Source organism: Rhinatrema bivittatum, chromosome 6 (assembly GCF_901001135.1).
Source record: "Rhinatrema bivittatum chromosome 6, aRhiBiv1.1, whole genome shotgun sequence".
Lineage (NCBI taxonomy): Eukaryota > Metazoa > Chordata > Amphibia > Gymnophiona > Rhinatrematidae > Rhinatrema > Rhinatrema bivittatum.
This window is the reverse complement of record NC_042620.1, coordinates 33556446-33582294: the sequence shown is the minus strand read 5'-3', so window position 1 is coordinate 33582294 and position 25849 is coordinate 33556446. Positions and strand designations below refer to the sequence as shown.

Genomic DNA, 25849 nt, shown 5'->3' with positions numbered 1-25849 from the left:
TTTTATAACATGTGCACGTCGCCGTGCACATGTTATAAAATACAATTCCTGCGCGCAAATGCGCGACCGATTTTGATATCAGCGTTCGCATATGCAGGCGACTGGCATCTTGCACGGGTGGGGGGGGGATTGAAAAAAAAATGCATGGCGACATTATCCGGTCATTCCCAGTTCCCTCCCAGTCCGCTGCAATTAAACAAATATTCCAATTTAGGAGTGGACTGTGAGGGAACTTCCCTATCCCCTAACTACCCTTCCTACCTTTTCCTCTCTCCTCCCCAACCCCTAAAACCATCCTAACTAATCACATTTTTTTTGGTTTATACTTCTGTTCACCAGCCGAAGTAAGTTGTGCGCGCTTCCCCAGGACAGTGAAAAATGATGCTGTCCCACCGGACCCCGCCCTGCCCAGACTAGAAGAACCTGGCACTTCCGCGCATACCAGGAGATATGCGCATGGCCAGGCCATTTTTAAAATGTGCTCAGCGTGGCCACAGGCATATCTCACAATTTTTATGCATGCGGATTATCCTTGTGTGAAAAAGCATGTGAACCTTTCATATAGTAACTGGTGGCACCTCCTTGAAAGCAGTAACTTCAGTTAAATAGGTTACCCCCATGGACCCTTTTCTTCATTATCATCCGCAAACCTTTAGGGATCCACAGTGTTTGTCCCATGCCCTTTTGAATTCATTAAAACAAGTTTTAATCTATAGTGAAATTGAAAGTGACAAAGATCAATGTGTGGAGAGAGACGCATAAATGGCCGAAATATTAAACAAATACTTGAGTTCAGTGTTCAATAAAGAATATCCTGGAGAAGTACTGTCACTAGTTGTCAAGACTGTGGATGGGGGTGGATGTTTACAGAAGAAAATGTCTGGGAAAAGCTAGGAAAACTGAAAGTGGACAATGCCATGGGGCTGGATGAGGTACTTCCCAGGATACTGAGGGAGCTTAGAGATGTGCTGGCTGGTCCGCTGAAGGACCTGTTCAATAGATCCCTGGAAACAGGAGTGGTGCCACAAGATTGGAGAAGAGTGGTGGTGTTCCCACTTCACAAGAGTGGAAGCAGAGAAGGCTGGAAACTAAAGGCTAGTTAGCCTCACCTTGGTGGTGGGAAAATTATTAATGGAGACTCTGTTCAAGGAAAGGATAGTGAGCTATCTACAATCCGGGGGGGTTGCTGGACCCAAAGCAGCATGGATTCACCAGGGAAAGGTCCTGTTAGATAAATCAAATTGATTTTTTTGATTGGGTGACTAGAGAACTGGATAAGGGAAGAGCGCTCAATGTGATTTACTTGGATTTTAGTAAAGCTTTTGATACGTTCCCACATAGGAGACTCGTGAACAAAATGAGAAGTTTGGGAGTGGGTACCAAGGTAGTAGTGTGGATTGCAAACTGGTTGACTGCCAGGAGACAGCGTGTAATGGTAAATGGAACCTACTCTGAAGAAAGAACAGTGTTAAGTGGAGTACCACAGGGATTGGTTTTGGGACCGGTTCTGTTCAGTATCTTTGAGCAACCTGGCAGAAGGGATAGAAGGTAAAGTTTGTCTATTTGTGGATGATACTAAGATCTTCAACAGAGTGGACACACTGGGAGGTGTAGAGAGAATGAAATGTGATTTAAGAAAGTTTAAAGAGTGGTCGAAGATTTGGCAGCAGGGATTCAGTGCCAAGAAGTGCAGAGTCATGCATCTGGGGTGCGCCAATCAAAAGAGCTTTATGTGATGGGCGGTGAAAGAATAATGCACACTGACTGGGAGAGGAACCTTGGTGTGATAGTGTTTGATGATCTGAAGATGGCGAAGCAATGTGAAAAGGTGATACCTAAAGCCAAAACAATTCTGGGCTGCATAGAGAGAGGAATAAACAGTAAGAAAAAAGAAGTGATAATGCCCTTGTACAGGTCCTTGGTGAGGGCTCACCTGGAGTAATTTGTTCAATACTGGTGCCCATATCTCAAAAAGGATAAAGACAGGATAGATGTGGTCCAAAGAAGAGAGAATGGTGAAGAGTCAGCATTGGAAGACTTATGAGGAGAGGCTGAAGGATCTGAATATGTATACCCTGGAAGAGAGGAGGTGCAGGGGAGATATGATACAGACCTTTAGATATCTGAAAGGTTTTAAGGATGCACAATCATCAAACTTAACAAGATAGAGATGACCATTAGCAAGAGAACTTGTTGATTCTTGAACTTTTTGAGATGTAATAGAAGCCAGTTCCTGTTACTGATAAACTGCCAGATTCAAACCTTGGTATTGGCCCACAAACTGACCCAACTGAGACGAGAGCTTGGTCAAAGCCTCCCAAATGAGAGCCAAAGTTACCTGAGGTGGCTGAATCAAAAGGAAAGACTGTGAAGTAACCAATGAAGCCTGTTCCACCAACCTTGAGAAAGGGAGAAGGGAAGCCTCCGATAAAGGGCACAATTCACCACCTATAATACCAGGTGCAGCCAATTTCTCCGCAGGGGAAAGCAATGACTCCTGCAGAACCTGCACTTCTGCGGAGCTCTGTGAGATGTCCTCCTGCTGCAACAATGTCGCTGAATTGAGCTCAAAACCCGACTGTTGAGGAACTAGACGCGACTCTGAAGTAAGCAAAGTTTCCAGGTCAGGGGAGGGAGTCACTGAACATTCAACCTGCTCGCCACCCAACGACCTCAATCTGGGGTCATACTGAGAATTTGTTGGTTGGAGGAGATGGCGATCCATCGGCCCACTAGCTACTGGTTCTCCCGATATACTCGGGTAAATGCGGGCCTTCCTCTTGCCCATGAAATGAAAAGGAAAGGATTTCTAGGGGTAAAAAGAAAAGCGAGGAAGGGAACTTCGGCGCCAAACATCAGTGCACAGCCACCTTTTGGACTTTTATGTAGGGCAGGAGGCCCAAACTTAGTCTTGTGGATTTACTCTGCAGGGTGTTTTAATTGTTACTCATTTATTCTAATTAGCTAATTAACTGTGCTAAGGAAATTAGAGGTTCATTCACAATTTGACATGCTGATTCTGAAGTAGTCTGGTGGAGGTCAATATTCAAAAGTCATTTAGACAAATAACGTGTTCTCTGTAAATAAACCCTGTCAGATTTTTTAGGCATTATGGAGATCATTTTCAAAGGCACTTCTTCTGCAAATATAAGTGTTTTATGCACAAAAGTAAACTTTTGCAGAATTGCCCACCTGATATACAGAATAATCTTAGTGGCATAATTTCAGAGCGGGCTTCTGCATGCAAGTCCGCTTTGAGAATTGGTGAACCTTATGTGTGTAGTTGCAGCATAAGTTATGAGGGATGTTTGAAAATGATGCCGCCAGTTCTTTTTACAAAATGGTTCTATGTTTTTCAGCATCTTCCCTTAAAGTTGAAAATCAAAGACAAGCGGGTAATGGACACATTACTGCGGCAATTTATCTAGAATAAGAAAATTCCAAGAATATCTTTGGCATAGTTAAAGTTGAAGTGGGGTCAAGGTGGAATGGGCCTTCCGGATTTGGAATTCTATAATCTTGCAGGCCTCTTACGCATTGTGCGCGATTGGTTGTTGGATTAATCTACCTATGTTGATATACAAGGCGAACATGCATTGGGAGCCCCCTTACATCTATGCTATATTCTACAAGCGAAGTCCACCCAACTTCCGTCTTGGATCTCTCATCATATTCTATTTGAACCTATCCGATAGGCCTGGCTTCAGTTATCTCAATTGATGGGTACCTCGGTAAAGATATTTTAGACTTGTCGGCCCCACTTTCCTCCATGACTATTCTCTGCTATTTTTCCGGCACTAGAGGTGCGGGGCAGGGGAGCCTGTTCAAACATTGGTAGATCAGTCGACCTGAATGAGAGCTAGAGGCGAATTTGGACTTCACAAAGCGGCGCAAGATATTTGTTGTTTACAAAGAAGTTCAGATATTAAGACATTGTCTGTTTTAAGTGATAGCAGGAAGTGTATTCAAGCACAATTTTTGGAGCATTGGAATATAAAAGTACCGGTAATTCACTTCGGTACTTGTCATTGCTTTGAATGTAAGTTTAAGATCAGCGTACCGCTGTACAGGAGATCAAGTCCAAAGAAAAAGCCCATATGGAACAACATAAACAGCGATAGAAATATTGTGAATATATAGAGACATTCGAGTATTGAATGAAGTAATGTCGAATATTAATATTATCATCAAGATTGGGGGTGTTATCAACAAATAGATGGTTGATTTTGGAAAGGGTTTGTGCACACAATTTTTCTGAAAAATATTTTAAAAAATTGTTTTTTGAAAAATATTAAAAAATGATTTTAAGAAAAAAATCTAATAAAATCGGGTAGGAGGAATGCAGGTTTATGATTACAACAACTAGAAATCACTGCATACAAAACTACGGAGTAGCAAGTAGCGGTGGGTGTATGAAACCTTCCTTTCCCTACTTTCAATATTTTTTTGAGGTGAACTTAATAAAGTATAATAAAGGTTGAAGAGGTGGGGAAAATATGAGTTTTTGGGAATTGTTACAATAGTCCCTACTATTAGCGGGGAGAGTGATTAGTTTGTCGAAGAATTGTGTGGCACAGTACTGGTTAACTAAAGCTCAAATTCCTGAAATAATCGTTCTCTTCCAGGCAAAGGTGTCTATGGCAATTTTAAAGCATGCTTCCCTTCTTAATTGACTTTATTCAGAGGCTTTTTGCTTCTGATACTATATCACTATTCCTGGCCATAGGCCTGTGACTGTACCCTTCCTTTGTCTTCGATCTCCTCTGGCAGCAGTACAGCCATCTTGAGAAAGGACCTAATGCGTGGCTCCATTATAGAAACTTCTGGGAGTAACAACTGTCTATTCCAGCCTGTTCCTGGAATACCTTGAGGTCAATATTCAAAAGCCATTTAGACGGATAACTGAAACATTATCAGTCTAAATGGCAAAACTGGCAGATTTGTAGACTTATCCGGCTAAAGTCTAGCCTAGTTATCCAGCTAGAATTTAGCCAGATAAGCTGGGGTGTTCCAGGGAGGAGTGACATTAGCCACATAAGTTAACTGGCTAACTCTGATATTAGGAGTTAGCTGGTTAACTTATGTGGCTAATTCTGATCATACTGCTGGCGTGTCCTTAAGTTAGCTGGATAGATATATGTTTATTTGGCTAAATAGCTGAGCAACTGAATATTGCCCCCTCATGGCTATTTATCTTGAGTAAAGCTGGACATCTGGGCACTTGAATTCTTGAAATTGTTTTCTTGTAAGAAAACAAAACAAAACACTAGTTTGCAGTGTTTATTTTTTTTCCCACTGTCATAATGATCTTTAATTCCACAGAAAAGAAGAGTGCCAAAAAAGCAGAATGTGCCAAACCTGTACAGCCTAGTAAGACTTTCCCACCAGTCTTCCGTAAAGGCTTGACTGATCAGAAGGTTATGGATGGAAGCCAGGTTGTAATGACAGTTGAAATATCAGGTATGTCATATCTTTAACTTTTACTTATTTATTTTATTTTAGATTTTTATATTCCGCTTTTCAGACTTTTTTCAGTGCTTCAAAACAGATTACAATATCTACAATATAGTACTTATATCCAAAGAAGTAAAGAACAAAAAAGGCAGGAGTTGAGTGACATCTCATAGACTAATTTAATAAAGCATGAGCTTTTGAGGACAGAGTCTTATGTAGAGTACTATGTGCCATTCTAGCCGCCGCATCCCAAAAAAGATATAGCTGAACTACAAAAGATACAGAGGAAGATGACAAAATGATAAAGGAGATAGAGCAGCTCCCCTATGAGGAAAGGCTTGTTAGTTAGGACTGTTCAGCTTGGAGAAGACCTGAAGGGGAAGATATACAGTAATAAAGGGTCTATAAAATCATGAGTGGAATGGAACACGTAAATGTAAATTGGTTGTTTACTCTTAAAAAAAAAAATAAAATGACTAGGGGAAGTAAGTAGTACATTTAAAACAAATCAGAAAAAATAGTTTTTTTTCACTCAAGGAATAATTAAGCTCATTCCAGAGGATGTAGTAAAGGCAGACAGAGATGAGTGAAATTCTTGGAGGAAAAGTCTATATACTATTATTAACCAAGTAAACTTGAGGAAAGCCATTGCTTATCTCTGGGCATAAGCAGCATGGATCCTGCCAGACACTTGTGACCTGGATTGGCCACTTTTGGAAACAATATTCTGGGCTTGATGGACTTTTGTCTGACCCAGTATAGCCATTCTTAGGTTCACTTGGATAGGTAGAATTAAGGGTCAATTAAGTTGTAGATGAAATTGGTCTGTGACAAGCTTATGAGAATTATCTTGTCTTCATCAGGTCAGTGAAGAAATTTACATAGAAACATAGAAATGACAGCAGAAAAGGACCAAATGGTCCATCCAGTCTGCCCAGCAAGCTTATAGTAGCACCAACCGTGCCATACAGGTCTTCCTCATAATGGTATCACCAGGGGATGGCAACTGCCATGCCGTACAAGTTACCCCCATACTTAGTTTCCCAAACCATTAAAGTCAGGGCCCTTATTTGTTGCTGTCTGAGTCCAATTCCCCATTATCTCTTGCTGTTGAAGCAGAGAGCAATGTTGGAGTTACATCGCAAGTATAAGGCTTATTGGTTAAGGATAGTAATGCCGCATCAGTAAGCTACCCTAATGCTTATTTGTTTTCCCAGACTGTAAAATTCATATCATTGTTGGTTGCTGTCCAAAACTAATTCCCCTTTTCCCCCTGCCATTAAAGTAGAGAGCAATAATGAATTGCATCAACAGTATGAAGGCTTGTTGGTTAAGGGTAGTAACTGCCACACCAGCAAGTTACCCCTATGGGCTCTTTTCCTCATTTCTGTACTCTAGCCTTTAGGGATCCACAGTGTTTATCCCAACACTATTTGAAATCTTTCACCATTTTTGTCTTCACCACCTCCTCCAGAAGGGCATTCCAGGCATCCACTACCCTCTTCATGAAGAAATATTTCCTGATGTTGGTTCTGAGTCATCCACCTGGAGTTTCATTACTTGACCCCTAGTTCTACTGCTTTCTTTCCAGTGTAAAAGGTTTGTCGATTGTGCATCATTAAAACCCATCAGGTATCTGAAGGTCTGGATTATATCTCCCCTGCACCTCTTCTCCTCTAAGGTATACATATTTAGGCCCTTAATCTCTCTTCCTAAGTCATTTGATGGAGACCCCCCACCATTTTTGTCGCCCTTCTCTGGACCGCCTCCATCCTGTCTCTCTTCCTTTTGAGATACGGTCTCCAGAACTGAACACAATAATCAAGGTGAGGCCTCACCAAGAACCTGTACAAGGGGATTATCACCTCCTTTTTCTTACTGTTTATTCCTGTCTCTATGCAGACCAGCATTCTTCTGGGTTTAGCTATCACTTTGTCACATTGCTTCGCCGTCTTCAGATCGCTAGACACTTATCACCCCAAGGTCCCTTTCTTGCACCATGTTCAACAGCCCTTCACCCCCCCAACACATACAGCTCTTTTGGATTACCACACCCCAAATGCATGACTCTGCACTTCTTGGCATTGAATCTCAGCTGCCATATCTTCAACCACCATCAAGCTTCCTTAAATCACGTCTCATTCTCTCTACTCCTGGCATGTCCACTCTGTTGCATATCTTAGTATCATCCGCAAATAGACAAACTTTACCTTCTATCCCTTCCACAATGTCGCTCACAAAGATGTTGAACAGGACCAATCCCAACACCGATACTTGAGGCACTCTGCTTAACACTGTTCTCTCTTCAGAGTAGGTTCCATTTACCATTACACGCTGTCTTCTATCCGTCAACCAGTTTGTAATCCATGCCACCACTTTGGTGCCCACTCCCAAACTTCTCATTTTATTCAAAAGCCTCCTATGTAGGAATGTATCAGAAGCTTTGCTGAAATCCAAGTAAATCATATCAAGTGCTCCTCCTCAATCCAATTCATTAGTCACCCAATCAAAAAAATCAATCAGATTTGTCTGACAAGACCTTCCCCTGGCGAATCCATGCTGCCTCGGGTCCAGCAATCCTCCTGACTGTAGATAGTTCACTATCCTTTCCTTCAGCAGAGTCTCCATTACTTTTCCCACCACCGAGGTGATGCTAACCTCCCTGTAGTTTCCAGCCACCTCTCTGCTCCCACTCTTGTGAAGCAGGACCACCACCACTCTTCTCCAATCAATCATCACCATTCCTGTTTATTGAACAGGTCATGCAGCGTACCCGCCAGCACATCTGCAGTGAACCTCATCAGGCCCCTTGGCTTTGACCACTTTCAGTTTTCCTAGTTCTTCCCATACATTCTCTTCTGTAAACGGAGTTTTGGCTACTACACCCCCTCCAATGTTTTGTTAACTAGCGATGGTCCGTCTCCAGGGTCTTCTTTAGTGAACACTGAACTAAAGTATTTGTTTAATATTTACGCTTTTTCTTCAACTCTCTCTATACATTGATCTTTTTCTTCTTTCAATTTCACTATAAATCTTTGAACCTTTCTTCTTTCTCTGATGTATCTGAAAAATGTTTTGTCACCTCTCTTTACTTCTTTGGCAATCCTTTCTTCCACCTGATTTTTCACTTTCTTAATAACTTTCTTCGTCTCCCTCAATTTCACCAGATATTCTTCCTTGTGTTCCTCCCTTTGGGATCTTTTATATTTCTTGAACGCTGTTCTTTTTGCTTTTACTTTATCAGTCACCTCCTTTGAGAACCAGATAGGTTTCTTGTTTCTCTTGCTTTTGTTTACTTTTCTAACATATATATTAGTTGCCTTTGTAATTGCTCTTTTTAGTTTGGCTCACTGTTTTCACCTCTCTCATTTTCTCCCAGTCTTCTAGTTCTACCTCCAGGTACTTCCCTATTTCAAGAAAATTCATATTTTTGAAGCTCATAACACAGGTCTTCATGTGACTCTGTATCCTATTTGCGATAAAAATCTCCAACAATCAATACTTCTCACAGGACAAGCAGGATGGTAGTCCTCACGTATGGGTGACATCATCAGGATGGAGCCCAATCACAGAAAACCTTTTGTCAAAGTTTCTAGAACTTTGATTGGCACCTACTGGGCATGCCCAGCATAGCAACCAGCAGGGGTCCCCCTTCAGTCTTCTTTTTTCCATGCAGTAGTAGCCACGCGGGTTAAGGAGCTCTTCAGAGATTCCTGACAGGAATTTTTCCTCATGGAAGTTTATTAAAAAATTTTGAAATATTCTACCCCACAGGGGTCCCCGTATTGATACTTTTGCTCCGCAGTCAAACGGTACGATTTTTGCCTGTTCGCGGTCGATTCCCATTGAGTTCTTTGCTCGTGGCCTACCGGCCCTCGACCGCACCGTGACTAAATTTTGTCGAGGCCATGGCGTCGGGTTTCCGTCGGTGCCCTGACTGCGCTCGAACGATGTCCAACATGGACCCTCACATGGTCTACGTCAGCGGTTCTCAACCGGTGTGTCGCGACACCCCAGTGTGTCGCCAAGCACCGGCAGGGGTGTCGCGTGTTCCCGGACTCTCCCGCTGCTCTTTCTTCCCTGCTGCCGTTGCCGCCGGGCTATCAGCACGTTCAAGCCCAGCGGAACGGCAGCGGTGCAAAAAAAAAAAAAAAAGCTGTGGCATCCGTGGCTGCCCTTTTCTTCTTCCCGTGCCTGCCCCCCCCCCTCCGTGACCCGGAACAGGAAGTGATACGCGGTGCGCGGGAAGAAGAAAGAGCCGTGCCGCATGAAAAAATATCAGCGGCGACAGCAGCATCGGCCCCCGAGCAATCGAAGCAGCCGGTAATCGGGAAAGGAGACAGCAGCAGGAGCCTCCCGCGGTCGATGGGATTCTTCTTTCTTGGCCTGTGGGGGCTGGAGGAGGCTGCGGCAGCTACCATTTGTGCTCGGGGAGGGGCGAGGAAGAGGAAGTGAGTGAGAGAGAGAAGCAGCCAGCCTGCGTGTGATTGAGAGCCTGTGTGTAAGTGAGAGAATGTATTTGATCGAGAGCATGTGTGTGTGAGTGAGAGAAACTAGTCAGAGAGCTGATGTATGTGTATATGTGAGAGACAATGAAAGTGACTGCTCAAGGAGATGACTGATGTGTATGTGAAAGTGTGAGACATTAGTCAGGGAGGTGACTGATGTGTGTGTGTGAGAGAGAGAAAAAGCATTGAAGTGAGAAATCTGGGTATGTGAGAAAGCATGGGCGTAAGAAGCCTGGTGGGGTGGGGGGGGGCGGTGTGTGTGTGTGAAAGAAAGCATGGGAGTGAGAAGCCTGTGTGTGCATGCATGAGAGAGAGACTGGTGTGTGTGAATATGAGAGAAAGAATGTGATTCAGGGAATGAGAAGCCTGTGCAGTGGAGAGCGAGCATGGAAATGAGAGAGAGAGACTGGTGTGTGTGTGTGAGTGTGTGTGTGTAACAGAGAGAAAGTGATTATGGGAATGAGAAGCCTGTGCATGTGAAGAGAGTGAGCATGGGAGTGAGAAACCTGGGTGTGTGTGTGAGACACAGCATGTGAGGGAGAAGCCTGTATATGTAAGACAGAACATGGAAGTGGGAAGCCTGTGTGTGTATGCATGAGAGAGATCAGGTGACTGGTGTGTGTGTGTGAGAAAGAAAGCGATTATGGGAATGAGAAGCCTGTGCATGTGAAGAGTGAGCATGGGCGTGAGAAACCTGGGTGTGTGTGAGACACAGCATGGGAGTGAGAAGCCTGTATATCTGAAAGAACATGGGAGTGGGAAGCCTGTGTGTGTATGCATGAGAGAGATCAGGTGACTGGTGTGTGTTTGTATGTGTGTGTGTGTGTGAGACAAAGAAAGTGATTATGGGAATGAGAAGCCTGTGCATGTGGAGAGAACAAGCAAGGGAGTGAGAGACTGGTGAGTGTGTGTGAGACAGAGAAAGTGATTATGAGAGTGAGAAGCCCGTATATGTAAGTAGAACACGGGAGTGGGAAGCCTGTGTGTGTGTATGGCATGAGAGAAACTGTTCAGGAAGGTGACTGGTGGGTGTTTCAAAGACTGTTTGGGAGATGATTGGTGTGTGAGAGACAGAAACTGGTCATGGGGGCATGACTGGTATGGTGTGTGTGTGAGAGACATGGGCACTAAGGAAGAGGTCCATGAGTATAGAGCTTAGCCTCTACTGCTGCTTCTGCTGTGTGCTACGGCCTGCATGGAAGAGGAGTAGGAGAGTTGCTAGAGGGGGTAAGTAAAGGTGGCTTTTTAAGTTTATTTTTCTTGATTGACTGCCATTTTAATTATTTAATATTATGTGATGTGTCTGCTTTTTTTGAAATATTTTATTGGTGTTTGGAGAATTTTTAATAGTTTTTATGAGTTTTTAATTGTTGGATGTTATTCTGTTCATAGCTGTTTAGAAACATTTATTCTGCTTATTAGTATAGTTTTACAATTATTTCTGTTTGGGGATCTATAGCTGCTTGTTAGTTCTGTTTTCCTAATAAGAGGTGTATTGGTGTTTAGGGTCTGATGTAATATTTGTAGTGTTGCCTTTTCATAGATAGGGTTGCTCCTGTTTGAGTGTATTCCATAATACAGGTGTAACTGTGTGCGGATTAGTTTATGTGCATTACTACAGATCCTGGGAGTATGTTAGGTCGGTTCTGTGTCTGTTACCGAGATGAGATATTTTACTAGCATGTAAGAGTTTTATCAGTCTTATTTGTTGTGTTTTCTCAAGAGGACATGCATTGGTGGTAAACTGCTGTCTTTTCATAAGTAGGGCTATTGAGCCTGGAAGTAGAAGGAGTTTGAGTTGCTGTTACTGAGATGACACCAGAACCAGAATATCTTTTTTGTAGGGTGAGTTGTATGGGGAATGTCATAATTCTGCTTTACATCCATTATTGTGGGTCAGGGGGGTTCCCGTGGATGCAAACTGTACTTTTACATCTAGCCCCGTGACGATCATGGGTCAGTGTGTCACGCATGTGAGAACCATCTGTCAGGTGTGTCCCGACAGAAAAAAGGTTGAGAACCACTGGTCTACGTGATGTGTTTGGGGTCCGACCATGATGTCCTTACTTGCACCAAATGTGCCCAAATGACACCTAAAGGTCGCAAGGCTCGGTTTGAAAAGATGGGATTGAACCAGTATCATTGACATCATGCCAGCACCGGGAAACAGCTGCTATCCGACCGGCTTCGACGACTCCGAGAGTGTCGATCCCTTCTAGTCCTCCTTCGAGAAAAAACCGAGGTGCACATCGAGAGAAACATCGACACTGCCATCGTAAGGCTCAGGCCACCAATACAGGCAAGCCCTCGGCACCGACGTCGTCTGAGCCACTGACAGAGAAATCCCGTACAGAAAAGGCCTCATCCTCTTCTGTTTCTGGGTCACCGAGGCGTTCCCCACTTGGATAGGTGCCAGAATCCGTGATTCCACCTTCACCAGTGGACCCTTCGGCTACGCCAGTGCTGCCTCTTACTCTGGAACCGGGTATCCATGCCCCAAGCTTCCGTGAGGAATTGGATCAGATGAGCCAAAAGGCCATCGCTAAAGCACTCCAGGGATTCCAATCTCCATCGATACCGGTGCCGGTACCTCTGCCGGTCACCAATCCGATACCCACAGCGTTAGCACTGCTGTTAGTGAGAATGAACAAATTAATCGGTGCCCTTCCACCGGTGGATCCAAGGGAACCGATGGGCCCGATTCCTTCCTCACCGATACCTTTGACATCGGAAGGAGAAGAAGAAACACTGTTCTCCATTCCACCCTCAGGAGTGCTGCCACCAACACATCCATCGATGTCACCAATTCCATCAGTGCTTCCATCGATGCCGCCCTCGATGCCGTCGAGATCTTTGGTGCCTCCATCGATGCCTTTCATACCTATTCCGAACCCATCGATGCCTAAGCCGGGGCCTTCTGGAATAACACTGTTCCTCCCTTCTGAAGAACATGGGGGAGCCGGTGATGATCCTTATAATCCCTGGACCGACGATTTGTCTCAGGATTCTGATGATCTGCTTTCACAGCCCTCTCCTCCTGATGAAAAGAAGGGTTCCCCTCCAGAAGACCTATCCTTTATCAATTTTGTGAAGGAGATGTCTGAAACGGTTCCATTCCAGCTTCAGACTGAAGAGGACTCTAGACATCAGATGCTTCAGCTTCTACAATTCCTCGATGCTCCTAAGGAAATCAAGTCCATACCTATTCATGACATCCTTTTGGACTTACTGAAAAGGAATTGGGAGCATCCTGGTTCTGTGGCACCTGTTAACCGAAAAGCAGATGCCACCTACCTAGGCCAGTCAGCCTCTGGCTTTCAAAAAACTCAATTGGATCATCACTCAGTGGTTGTGGAGTCAGCCCAGAAAAAGGCTCGACGCTCCAAGCCCCACTCTTCCATTCCCCCAGGAAAAGAACAGAAATTTCTGGATGCGTTTGGAAGATGAGTATTCCATGGATCAATGCTCATCTCTCGCATTGCATCCTACCAACTGTACATGACCCAATATAACAGGGCCTTGTTCACAAAGATCCAGGAATTTGCTGAAGCTTTACCTCTGCAATTCCAAGACCAACTTCATGCCCTGACACAGAAAGGTCTAGATGCTGCTAAGCATGAAGTAAGATCAGCATATGACAGCTTCGACACTGCCTCCAGAGTGTCAGCGGCTGGCATCAGTGCAAGAAGATGGGCCTGGCTGAAATCTTCCGACCTCAGACCAGAGGTACAGGACAGATTGGCGGATTTACCTTGTGCAGGGGATAATCTTTTCGGTGAAAAGATCCAAGAAGCAGTAGCTCAACTCAAAGACCACCAGGAGACTCAGAGAGATTCTAAAAGACCACTCTACCGGCAAAGAAGATACTATCCCCCAGCGTCTAGAGGTCGGTCTTCTAAGCCTTATCAGAAAGGACAGTCCAGACAGCCTAGAGTTCCAAAATTACAGCCAGCCCCTCAACCAGGTCCAGCCTCTGGCTTTTGACTCGTCCCTAGAGAGCAGTCCCCAGCCTCCACTTCAAACGATTCTGGTCAGAGGCCGGTTGTCCCACTTCTCCACTCTGTGGCACTCAATCACCACAGACCAGTGGGTACTGACCATAATAACTCATGGTTACCATCTTAACTTTCTCTCCATACCACCAGACTCCCCACCTCAGCTGACTTTGGGAAAATCCGACCTCTCACCTTTTCTGGAGCAGGAGGTCTCCCTCCTCCTCCAGTCCCATGCTATAGAACCGGTACCCCTCTCCGAACAGGGGCAGGGATTCTATTCCAGGTATTTCCTGATACCAAAAAAGTCAGGTGGGCTTCGCCCAATACTAGACCTTCGCACCTTAAACAAATACCTACAAAGAGAAAAGTTCAAGATGGTGACCTTGGGTTCTCTACTTCCTCTTCTTCAAAGAAGAGACTGGCTCTGCTCTGTAGACCTTCAGGACGCCTACATGCACATTTCAATCACTCCGTCACATCGCAGGTTCCTGCGCTTCCTAGTAGGCCCAAAACACTTTCAATATCGAGTGTTACCATTCGGCCTAGCATCTGCCCCACGAGTCTTCACCAAGTGCCTCGTAGTGGTAGCTGCCTACCTAAGGAGTCAAAGTGTCCACATCTACCCCCTATCTCGACGATTGGCGGATCAGGACTCCTACTCAGCAAACTGCAATGACGTCCCTACGTCTCACTTTGCATACCCTGATCTCCCTAGGGTTTCTCATCAACTATCCAAAATCCAGGCTAGTTCCTTCTCAGACCCTATCCTTCAGAGGGGCAGACTTGGACACTCTACAGGTGAAGGCCTTCCTACCTCAAGACCGGGCTTTCACCCTAGCCTCTCTGGCCCATCATCTGCAGTCTCAACACCACTCGACTGCACATCACTTTCTAATGTTACTAGGTCATATGGCTTCCACGGTGCAAGTCACTCCCATGGCTCGCCTTGCCATGAGAGTACTCCAGTGGACTCTAAGAATGCAGTGGACTCAGTCTTCTCAGCCAGTGTCCTCCATTATCCACATCACGAACCAGTTCTGCATATCGCTGGCTTGGTGGATAAACCAATCCAATCTTCTGCGAGGCCTTCCATTTCAGGCTCCAGAACCTCAAATGACCTTGACAACAGATGCCTCCAACTTCGCCTGGGGTGCACATGTTGCAAACTTGCAAAATCACGGCATGTGGTCTCCAGAGGAAGCCAAATACCAAATCAATTTCCTGGAGCTTCGTGCAATCCGATATGCTCTGAGTTTTTCAGGATCATCTCTCCAGTCAGGTCATCCTGATTCAGACTGACAATCAGGTGGCCATGTGGTACATCAACAAGCAAGGCGGAACGAGCTCCTATCTCCTGTGTCAGGAAGCAGCACAGATCTGGGCGGAGGCCCTTTCTCACTCCATGTACCCTAGGGCCACCTACTTGCCAGGAGTGGACAATGTGTTGGCGGACTTTTCTCTGAAACAGCCACTCTAACAAAAGACTAAGCTCATCTCTTTTTTTTGACTAAGGATATGCAACAAAAGAACTAAAAAGAAAAGAAAAACAGTGAAGAAAGAAATAAATGACATCAACATTTGAAAAATATAGCAGGCAGCTGACAAAGAGAGTAAAATAGTGTCCTTTCACTTCAGAAGATGGACCAAGCAGATTTGCATAGTGGTGGCTGTGCGGGAATACCAATGCATGATCAGGAAGACTTCAAGTCATTCTGACCTTTGAGAATGCACATTCGGCGTTGTGCTGCATGGGGTGGTCGCCGCTTGAATGGCTGACTTTGTTCCTGCTTGTCCAAGGAAAAAAAGTGTTGGTACCTCACAGAGCAGTTTCCAAACAAGCCCAGTTACTTTACAAAAGTTGAGATTGTAATGGATGGTGAGTATGGAAAAACATAAGACCTTCTCACAAACCTGTAGCTTAGTCAAGTAGGTAGAAGGAGGACTTAAAGCCATGAACAAAAATGGCATTTGAAAAAATGTGACCAATGAGATGGGCGTTTTTGTGATCTCCAGGTTCAGATCTCCAGCCGCTTTACACTGTCCAGCCAGTGCTGCTCCTGTCCTGTCTGATTGCTAGCCACATGATATGAAACACAGATACTCAGGGTTACGGATCTTCCTCATCCAGGATCCACACAGCCAAAGTCAACAGCCCAGTGATCCCTTATGGAACCCCGTGAAGACCAATCTAAGTTCTCAGGGATGGGTTTGCAGGGCTGGCTGAAAGCAGGTATGCAAGCTGCCTTAACTTACTTGGCTGCAAATAACCAGGCCCACCCTGTGGCTCACAGGCAGAGCAGAGAAGCCCTCCAGTTCAAGACCAGGTCTAACTCTTTATTTTTCCCTTACATGCCCTCCAGCATGATGGTACAGAGAGGGCAGGCAGGAAGAAAATACTTCTCTCTCTCTCTCTCTCCCACTGCTGCTCCAGCATCCTTCTATGCACATTTGGTTCTCAGGTTAGTGCCTGGGACCAACAGGCCATGAGAGGAGGTGGAAGCAGCAGTTCGGACAAGAGAAATGCATCTTATCTACTTTCCTGGTCGTTCATGCACTGCTAGTGCTTTGGTGGGGTTAACTACACAGTACCGAAGGAGAAAGATTAAAGAGGTGCAGAGTTATTTACGCAGTACAGAAGGAGAGAGAGAAAGTAAAGATGAGAAGGGAGGAGTGAGCGTAGAAATAGGAAAAGGAAGAAAAAAGAGGGGATGGGAAGGTAGGATAGAGTAAGTAAGAAAAATGCAAGAGGAAGAAGCAGAAAGAATGGAAGGGGGAGAGAGCAGGGAGATGGAGTGAGAGCTGAAAGGGAAAGGGGAGGAGAGGGAACACAGAGAGGGAAGGGGTGGAGGGAGAGAGATTAAGGAAAGGAAGGTGAGAACAGAACATTTGCAGAAAATGATTTGGGAGGAGCAGTAGGCAGGGGAGGGGCCACAGGGGAGGGGCAAGAAGCTGTGGCCCTGGGGCAAGGGAGGGAGGAAGAGGTACCTTATAAGCAGACCCAGGTGAAATAAGGGAGAGGAGGAAAGAATGCTAAAGAGGTGGGGAGGGGGAGGAGGAGGAGGAGGATAGGAAAATAAAGTTACAAGAGGAAGCAGAGTTGCTAAGCGTTTCCCAGCACATTCAACGGAGCCAGAAATTGCCCTGCAGGTGCCGATGCCAGGAACAAGAGCTCTTCTTGTTCCTTTTCACGTACCTGGACGGTGGCGCCCGCCCCCATAAACCATGTGTGGGAGATTTCTAACACTGTCACATCTATTGCAATGATTCTGAGTGGATTTCCTCCCCACTTCCCTCATCTCTTGGGTAAGCAATCCGCTTTGAGGTCATTCTCGGGAAAAGGCAAAATAATATCAATTTGCTGTGTTTTATGCTATTTTGTTTTTAAGTTAGGCTGTATTTATGTTTGTGCTTTGTAATCTTTTAAATAAGATGTAAACCGCTATGACAGCTCGACTGAATAGGGGTATAAAAATTGTTAACTAACAAACAAATAAATAAATAAAATAAGTGAGAGTTTCCAGGTCCATGAGCAACTAGCAGAGGAGCTGAGGCTTTTCCTGTGAGCAGAATTGTTCATTAAGAAGCAGGAAACAGCAGGCACATCTTTTCTGTTTTCTTTGTTTATAGTAGCAAGATATATCCTAGCAGTTCTACGTAGCTAGTACTGCAGGCAAGTAAAATTTATGAATACAAGTCTCATCTAAAGCGCAGCATTAGGTTTATAACTGCAAATATACAATAGCACTGTGCAGGCACTTACTTGGGCTCGTAAATTAACTTTTTATGGTTTGGGCTCAAACTCAACATTCTCCTGGGACACCAAAAATATCATGAGAAGAGGCTTTTTACGGTGCATGGAAAAAACCAGACAATCTCAGGCCAGGCGCAGTCTTCACTTTCCCCAGAAATACACACAAAACCAGTTTCAAACCAGTTTCAAAGGCATTCTAAGAAGATTCTTTCAATATCCCATTGGCATGCGTACAACACATTTTGTAACATGGAGAGATTGGTGTTTCCAATTCAAGCTAAAAATCATCAGCAAAGCTCAGAACGGTAAATTTGGGCCTGGGTGCCTGCCATAGCTAAGTCTGCTTCAGAAATTCTAAGTTAATTTCTATTTTTCAAGACTCGGCAGCTACACGCCCATGTAGTCAAAAGTGTTGGCCCCCAAATCATATTGTTTTTCACAGCAACAGTGCACATCAACTGAAAAGAGAGTGGAATGGGCTGACCCAGTGGTTCAGGGTCATACTGAGGTCCTGGTTTTGACAATCAAGCCAAGACTTTGCTCCCTAGGCCAATCAGTGCTGTGGATGCTGCAGAGGCAACATTCACAATCCTTGGAGGGGTCAAGGGAGGGAATCTCAGTCATTACGCAACTGCAGCACCTAGTGGCTGGATTTAGGGCTCCTGACTGCAGGGTCTCGGAGAAAGCCAAAGTTTGTGGTCCCCGGCTAAGCGCTGGCAACGAAGTAGCTGGGCTAGATGAGTTGGCACAGATATAAAATAAAGGTGGGGAGGGAAGCTTGGACAGTTACAAATAAAGGCTCTTGATGTCAGATCCCAGTCCTGGTTCTCACCGAGCTGGAAGCCTAAAAGAGCAAGAGGAAACTGCAGGTCAAGAAAAGAAAAGAGAGTGGAGCAGGACATTTATACACTGCAGATTTATGTTTCAGGCTAACGGGCCGATACAGTAAACCACGCGGGAAAGCGGCTCCCGGCACACCCATAGGCCACTCTCCTGTGCGTGCGATTCAGTAACTTAATTTATTTAAATTAGGGCCCGCGGTAAAAAGAGGCGCTAGGGACACTAGCTTGTCCCTAGCGCCTCTTTTTTGACAGGAGCGGCGGCTGTCAGCGAGTTTGACAGCCGCCGCTCAATTTTGCCGGCGTCGGTTCTCAAACCCGCTGACAGCCACGGGTTCGGAAACTGGACACCGGCAAAATCGAGCGTCCGGTTTTCAACCCGCGGGCCCATTTAAAAATTTTTTTTTTTTAACTTTTTTTAACTTTTGGGGCCTCCGACTTAATATCGCCATGATATTAAGTCGGAGGGTGCACAGAAAAGCAGTTTTTACTGCTGTTCTGTGCACTTCCCCGGCGCCGGTAGAAATTAATGCCTACCTTTGGGTAGGTGCTAATTTCTGAAAGTAAAATGTGCGGCTTGGCACATGTATCAATGGTGCCTCCCTTGGGTGGGGGGTGGGGAGGGGTATATGAAAAATTTGTGCCACCCCCACTAATCCACGACAAGCTCAGGGTGACTGGAAATCAAATGTTTTCAGTTATGGGAAGCAGGTGACTTTTTCTTTCTTGTTTTAATTATTGGGTGTTTGATGTATCTGTTATTTTGAAATATTTTATTGCTGTTTGGAAATTTTTAAAATGTATTACATGAGTTGTTAATTATTAGATCTTATTCTATTTGTCATCTGTTCGGCAATATTCTTTTTATTAGTATGGTTTATGTTTGATTTATATTTCTTGATTTAGTGTTTGATTTTTGAGGATTGGAGATGTTTCTATTTTTCCATTGCTTCATAATGTACAGAGTCTAGCTTGTTGGAGTTTACAGTTCAGTTTCTTTCTATAAATTTCTATTTGTATTTTATGGTCTCTTTATTCTGTATTTGGTGAGGGTCTATCTGTGTTCTGCATGTGTAAGCGAGGTGAGGTATTCTGCTAGTATGTAGGAATTTAGAGCAAACTGGTTTGGTCTGCTTTCCTAATATGAGATGCTTTAGCGCCTGGTATAATATTTGCATTTTCATAGATTGGGTTGTTCCTGTTTGAGTGCTTGCAGTTAGTACTGTTGTGGTTTGAGAATTTTACTAGATTGTTGTCATTCAGTTTACTCAATGCTGTCCAAGGACCAAATCTACACCTAACACACATTACAATAGGCCTAATACTATATGGGTTCCAAGTGTCTGTCTTTTTCTTTGCAAGGTTTACTAGGTGGCATTGCAGCAATGCATGTTTTTCTGTACAACAAACTGGTGCTGGCTACAGGGCCCAGCCGGCACCAACTTTATATACTGATAGGTGGGGAAGGAGCACCTGGGGATCATTCTTGCACAATTTAAAAATTTTGGACCTGTGGATGTGGTAAAATAGGTTTAGGGGGTGGGATGTCAGTCTTGACAGTTTGGATTGCTGGAGGGGGCAAGGCTTTATTTCAGCAGTGAAAGGGTCTTGGGTCAGAGCATGAGACTGACAGTTTCTATTGTGTGTTGGTTACTGGGGAAAGCAACAAAAATTTTGTGTGAAAAAAAAAATAGAATGGGTGGGTGGGGGCAGTACAGCAATTTTTTGCACAGGGCAACAAAAATGGTAGCACCGGCCCTGGTTGGGTTGTATGTAAAGGAGTTGTGGTACTGTACTTTTTCTCTTTATGCCCCATCAGCCTTTTACCCAACAGTCCATATTACATCCTAAAGAGAGACAGATTAAATAATTACATCAGGAATCTTCAAGTTAAGAAACGTCAAAGGGGAAATAATTCTCATAGCCTGCTTCAACCCATGTCAGATTTGGATTCCATGGCTTCAAAGGCTAACAATTGCTCCACCAATATGTCTTCAAGTATTCCCAGGTTTTGTAATGTGGTACAGTGGGTCACTTCTTGATCACAACTTTCAATCTCTAGCATTCATGGCATGGATTGAAAGCAAAGTAGTACAAGAGATACCCTTCCTTAGGGAAGTAAAATAAGTGATTTTGGTGGCAAGAAGACCATCTATCAGACGCCCCTGCAATTATATGTGGAAAAGATTTTCCATTATGTATACTGCTCAAGAGGATCCATTCAGCTGCTTCACTTCAATTCTGCTTTAGTATCTACTCAGTCTCTCCAAATCAGGTCTGAAGACTTAACTCCATCAGAGGGCATTTAAGTACTATTGCAATGTACCACCACCACTTAGAAGGTCTTCCAGTCTCTCACTATCCCACAGTGGCGAAATTCCTCAAAGGCCCCTACCATCTTCATCTACCTCTTACAAGAAAACTGTTTATTTCAGAATGGTGAAAACATTATAGGAACCACACATTTTCAGGAAGTATACATTCAGAAAAACACTACAGCAGGCTGAATATAGTTTTCTGCTAGTGCATAAGAAATATGATATGATAAGCTGCAATACAAAAAAGATTATCCCCCATGCCTCCCCTTTATTTCTGGATTAGACTCTCCATTGCAAAAAATACACCAGTACATTTGTTCTTTATGTAATGTGCCTTGTTTGAAAAGAAAAAAAATCCCAGTCTCCTTAATAAAGACCCACATGAGCATACTTCCCTCCATCTGTTCCTCCCATCCCACTCTATCCCCTCCCCACCTAAACCTCCAAGAGTGGTGGCTCATTAGATATTGTAGGGATTAGAATATGTTATAGGCACAAAGAAAACTGTAGTAGTGAGTAGGAAAGTAAATCATTAGACCTCATTTCTAGCTCTTGCTGGGAGGCTTTGGATACAAGGTTCCCAAGTATCTAGAAACAGGTTTCTGCGTGAAAAATTGATACCGCAGGCTAGGTTCTCCATTTCCATAATATCATGCAAAAAATTCTGCCATCTCCAATAAGAGGGAGGGTCAGAATCTCACCAAGCGCCTAGGATAGTTTTTTTCCCCATTAAAAATGCTTTCTGAATAAATCTCCTGTGCCCTGCCCTTCATATTAATAATTGAGAAAGATCATTGAATCAGCAATCAAGAAAAGTTGCATCCGTTGTCCAGCCAACCTGCCTAGATTTTGAAAAATCCTCTGCCATCAAGTTTGTATGGATGTAAAGTACCAAAAAAGCATGAGCTAGTGTGGCCTCTGCAGTTGTACATTTAGAGCATGTGTCTGTGTCTGCAATCCCCGTTTTATACGCTCGAGATTGTGAGATGCAGGCTCTGTGCAAAAATTTAAATTGCATTTCCCTAAACAGGACAAATTCCGTAAACTCACTAATTCTAGGAAAAGGTTTTTTTCAAAGATTCTGGGGTTGGGGCAACATCAGTATCTCTGTGCCACTGCTCTGCTAACAAGTGGTATAAGGGGTGAAGGGCAGAGGGGGTCCCCTTCAGCAAGTCCATAACTATTCTCTTTCCTCTGAGTCCATTTGAAAGAAGTCATCCTTTTTAGAAATAGGCTCAGTAGCAAGATCCCGCTTATGTAATGTAATAACAGAATGGCTGAGTTGCAAGTAAGGAAAGTAATCTTTATTGGGTACTCCCTGTGTGATCTGTAACTCCTGAAAGGACTTCACAGAGTTACTCTCCATGAGAACATGTCTGACTTGTGAAATGCCCAATAAAGCCCAAGATGTGAAAACCTTAACCTGATCTCCCGGCTGGAAGTCTGGTTTATCTTGAATAGGGAGAAAAGGCACTACTGGCACAGCATAACCCAGTAGTTTCACTATGTATTGCCAAGTGTGCCTAGGGACGGTAACTTTTAAACAGCTGCCCATGTGCACGTGTTTGCCAGCTCGTGCCCAGAGACGCGGCTGTTTTATAACACACACACGAATATGTACGCATGTTATAAAAAAAAAAAAGGCTGAGCGTGCGCACATGTGCGTGCAATTTTAAGGGGGCGACGATGCACGCAAATACCGCCTCTACTGCGTAAGTGGGGGGATTTTAAAAGTCACGCGTGCCAACGCCATTGGCCGTTTTCCCAATTTTTTTCCCCGTTTGGCCAGTTAATGCATAGGACTTCCAAACTCCCCAAGTTTAATAGCCTCCCTTCTCCACTGTTAGCCCCGCCCCTTAAAACCCCGCCAATCTGTATATCTCTATTTTATTATTTACACACCATTCATGGCAGAAGTAAAGTTACGCAGCAGGAGACCCCGGCGCACACATGTGCGCGCATAGGTATTTACACGCTGGTTTCACTGTGAAATCCAGGAACGCCCATGCTCCACCCCTTTTCTGGGAAAAAATAATTTTGCAGGCGCATCGGAAAATACACGCGTATCCGGGCGGCTTTTAAAATCCACTCAGCACACGCTGGCCCAACATATTAATGTATCTTCTAGTTTTGGCCCGCGTCGGGCTTTTAAAATTCAACTTTAAAGGGAGCAACCAAAATTCTATGGCTAATATGGGCGGGCAGCTGGGGAGCCTCTGCATTAAGAACCAAGCAGAGATGAGGTGTCTGAAAAAAAAAAAAAAAGCCAGATCCACATCCACATCCAGATCCAGGAAAAGGGAGGGCAAATTAAGCCAGTCTTTAAGGAGTCTAGCCGAGTCTCAGGCAGCCTCAACTCACCATATGTCACCTTTTTTTTCCAAGCATGTTAAGGAAACTCTTGGTTTTGCATTTTTGCAGATACATTTAGAACGATATTTATCAAAGACGTATATCTTTCTTCAGAAGACGAATTGGGAGAACTTAAAAGACGTACAGCCACTTTGGGAAAAGAATCATCTTAAATAAACCGATATGTCCTGTAACAGAAAGGAGGAGTGCCTGCCACTGTTGTAATTTAGTTTTAGAAAAAGTAAGCTACAAGGAAACATTATGGCTGCATAATTCCCTGGTATCTTGTGGTAAATTAATTCCCAAGTAGGTGAATACCACAGAAGCCCATTTAAATGGGAAATGTCCTCCCCATAAATTCTTCACCGTATTGGGGAGGGGTAGAGCCTCAGACTTTTCATAATTTATATTGAGTCTGGAAAAAATGCCCCTATAATTTGTAGACGTCCAATAGGTGGTCAAGGGATCGCTTAGGGTCTGCAAGCTAAACTACGGCTATATTTAAAATGTTTGCCACCAAACCGAGCCCCGCTTATTCCCCCCTCTATCTGTATTGGAAGGAACAGGGGCAGCAAGGAACAGAAGTGGAGAAGGCAGGCAGCCCTGTCTAGTACCATGGTAGCAGTTTGAATTCCCTGGGGGGGGTCCCATTTGTAGTCACTGCAGCTGTGGGATTGGAATGTAGCAGCTGTAACATCTTTAGGTCAAATCCTGTGAAACCAAAGCACTCTAAAATACAAAACAAGCAGTCCCACTCCACCTGATCCTGCGAAACCAAAGCACTCTAAAATACAAAACAACAGTCCCACTCCACCTGAATCCTGCGAAACCAAAGCACTCTAAAATACAAACCAAGCAGTCCCGCTCCACCTGATCCTGCGAAACCAAAGCACTCTAAAATACAAAACAAGCAGTCCCACCCCACCTGATCCTGCGAAACCAAAGCACTCTAAAATACAAAACAAGCAGTCCCGCTCCACCTGATCCTGCGAAACCAAAGCACTCTAAAATACAAAACAAGCAGTCCCGCTCCACCTGATCCTGCGAAACCAAAGCACTCTAAAATACAAAACAAGCAGTCCCGCTCCACCTGATCCTGCGAAACCAAAGCACTCTAAAATACAAAACAAGCAGTCCCACCCCACCTGATCCTGTGAAACCAAAGCCCTCTAAAATACAAAACAAGCAGTCCCGCCCCACCTGATCCTGTGAAACCAAAGCACTCTAAAATACAAAACAAGCAGTCCCACCCCACCTGATCCTGTGAAACCAAAGCCCTCTAAAATACAAAACAAGCAGTCCCGCTCCATCTGATCCTGTGAAACCAAAGCACTCTAAAATACAAAACAAGCAGTCCCACTCCACCTGATCCTGTGAAACCAAAGCACTCTAAAATACAAAACAAGCAGTCCCACCCCACCTGATCCTGCGAAACCAAAGCACTCTAAAATACAAAACAAGCAGTCCCGCTCCACCTGATCCTGCGAAACCAAAGCCCTCTAAAATACAAAACAAGCAGTCCCACCCCACCTGATCCTGTGAAACCAAAGCCCTCTAAAATACAAAACAAGCAGTCCCGCTCCATCTGATCCTGTGAAACCAAAGCACTCTAAAATACAAAACAAGCAGTCCCACCCCACCTGATCCTGTGAAACCAAAGCACTCTAAAATACAAAACAAGCAGTCCCACCCCACCTGATCCTGTGAAACCAAAGCCCTCTAAAATACAAAACAAGCAGTCCCGCTCCATCTGATCCTGTGAAACCAAAGCACTCTAAAATACAAAACAAGCAGTCCCGCTCCGCCTGATCCTGTGAAACCAAAGCACTCTAAAATACAAAACAAGCAGTCCCGCTCCACCTGATCCTGTGAAACCAAAGCACTCTAAAATACAAAACAAGCAGTCCCACCCCACCTGATCCTGTGAAACCAAAGCACTCTAAAATACAAAACAAGCAGTCCCGCTCCACCTGATCCTGTGAAACCAAAGCACTCTAAAATACAAAACAAGCAGTCCCGCTCCACCTGATCCTGTGAAACCAAAGCACTCTAAAATACAAAACAAGCAGTCCCACCCCACCTGATCCTGTGAAACCAAAGCACTCTAAAATACAAAACAAGCAGTCCCGCTCCACCTGATCCTGCGAAACCAAAGCACTCTAAAATACAAAACAAGCAGTCCCACTCCACCTGATCCTGCGAAACCAAAGCACTCTAAAATACAAAACAAGCAGTCCCACTCCACCTGATCCTGCGAAACCAAAGCACTCTAAAATACAAAACAAGCAGTCCCACTCCACCTGATCCTGTGAAACCAAAGCCCTCTAAAATACAAAACAAGCAGTCCCACTCCACCTGATCCTGCGAAACCAAAGCACTCTAAAATATACAACAAGCAGTCCCACTCCACCTGATCCTGCGAAACCAAAGCACTCTAAAATACAAAACAAGCAGTCCCACTCCACCTGATCCTGTGAAACCAAAGCCCTCTAAAATACAAAACAAGCAGTCCCGCTCCACCTGATCCTGCGAAACCAAAGCACTCTAAAATACAAACAAGCAGTCCCGCTCCACCTGATCCTGCGAAACCAAAGCACTCTAAATATACAAACAAGCAGTCCCGCTCCACCTG

At 44.4% G+C, this 25849-nt stretch overlaps 1 protein-coding gene across 3 annotated transcripts in view; it reads left to right on the top strand.

Moving 5' to 3' along the window:
- Positions 1-25849, top strand: part of MYLK (myosin light chain kinase) — a 741434-nt gene that overhangs the window by 427133 nt on the left and 288452 nt on the right. For all 3 annotated transcript variants that reach the window (XM_029605228.1, XM_029605226.1, XM_029605227.1), the window contains one exon: positions 5323-5460. In XM_029605228.1, coding sequence (XP_029461088.1) covers positions 5323-5460 — 138 coding nt within the window. The remainder of the gene's footprint in view (positions 1-5322; positions 5461-25849) is intronic.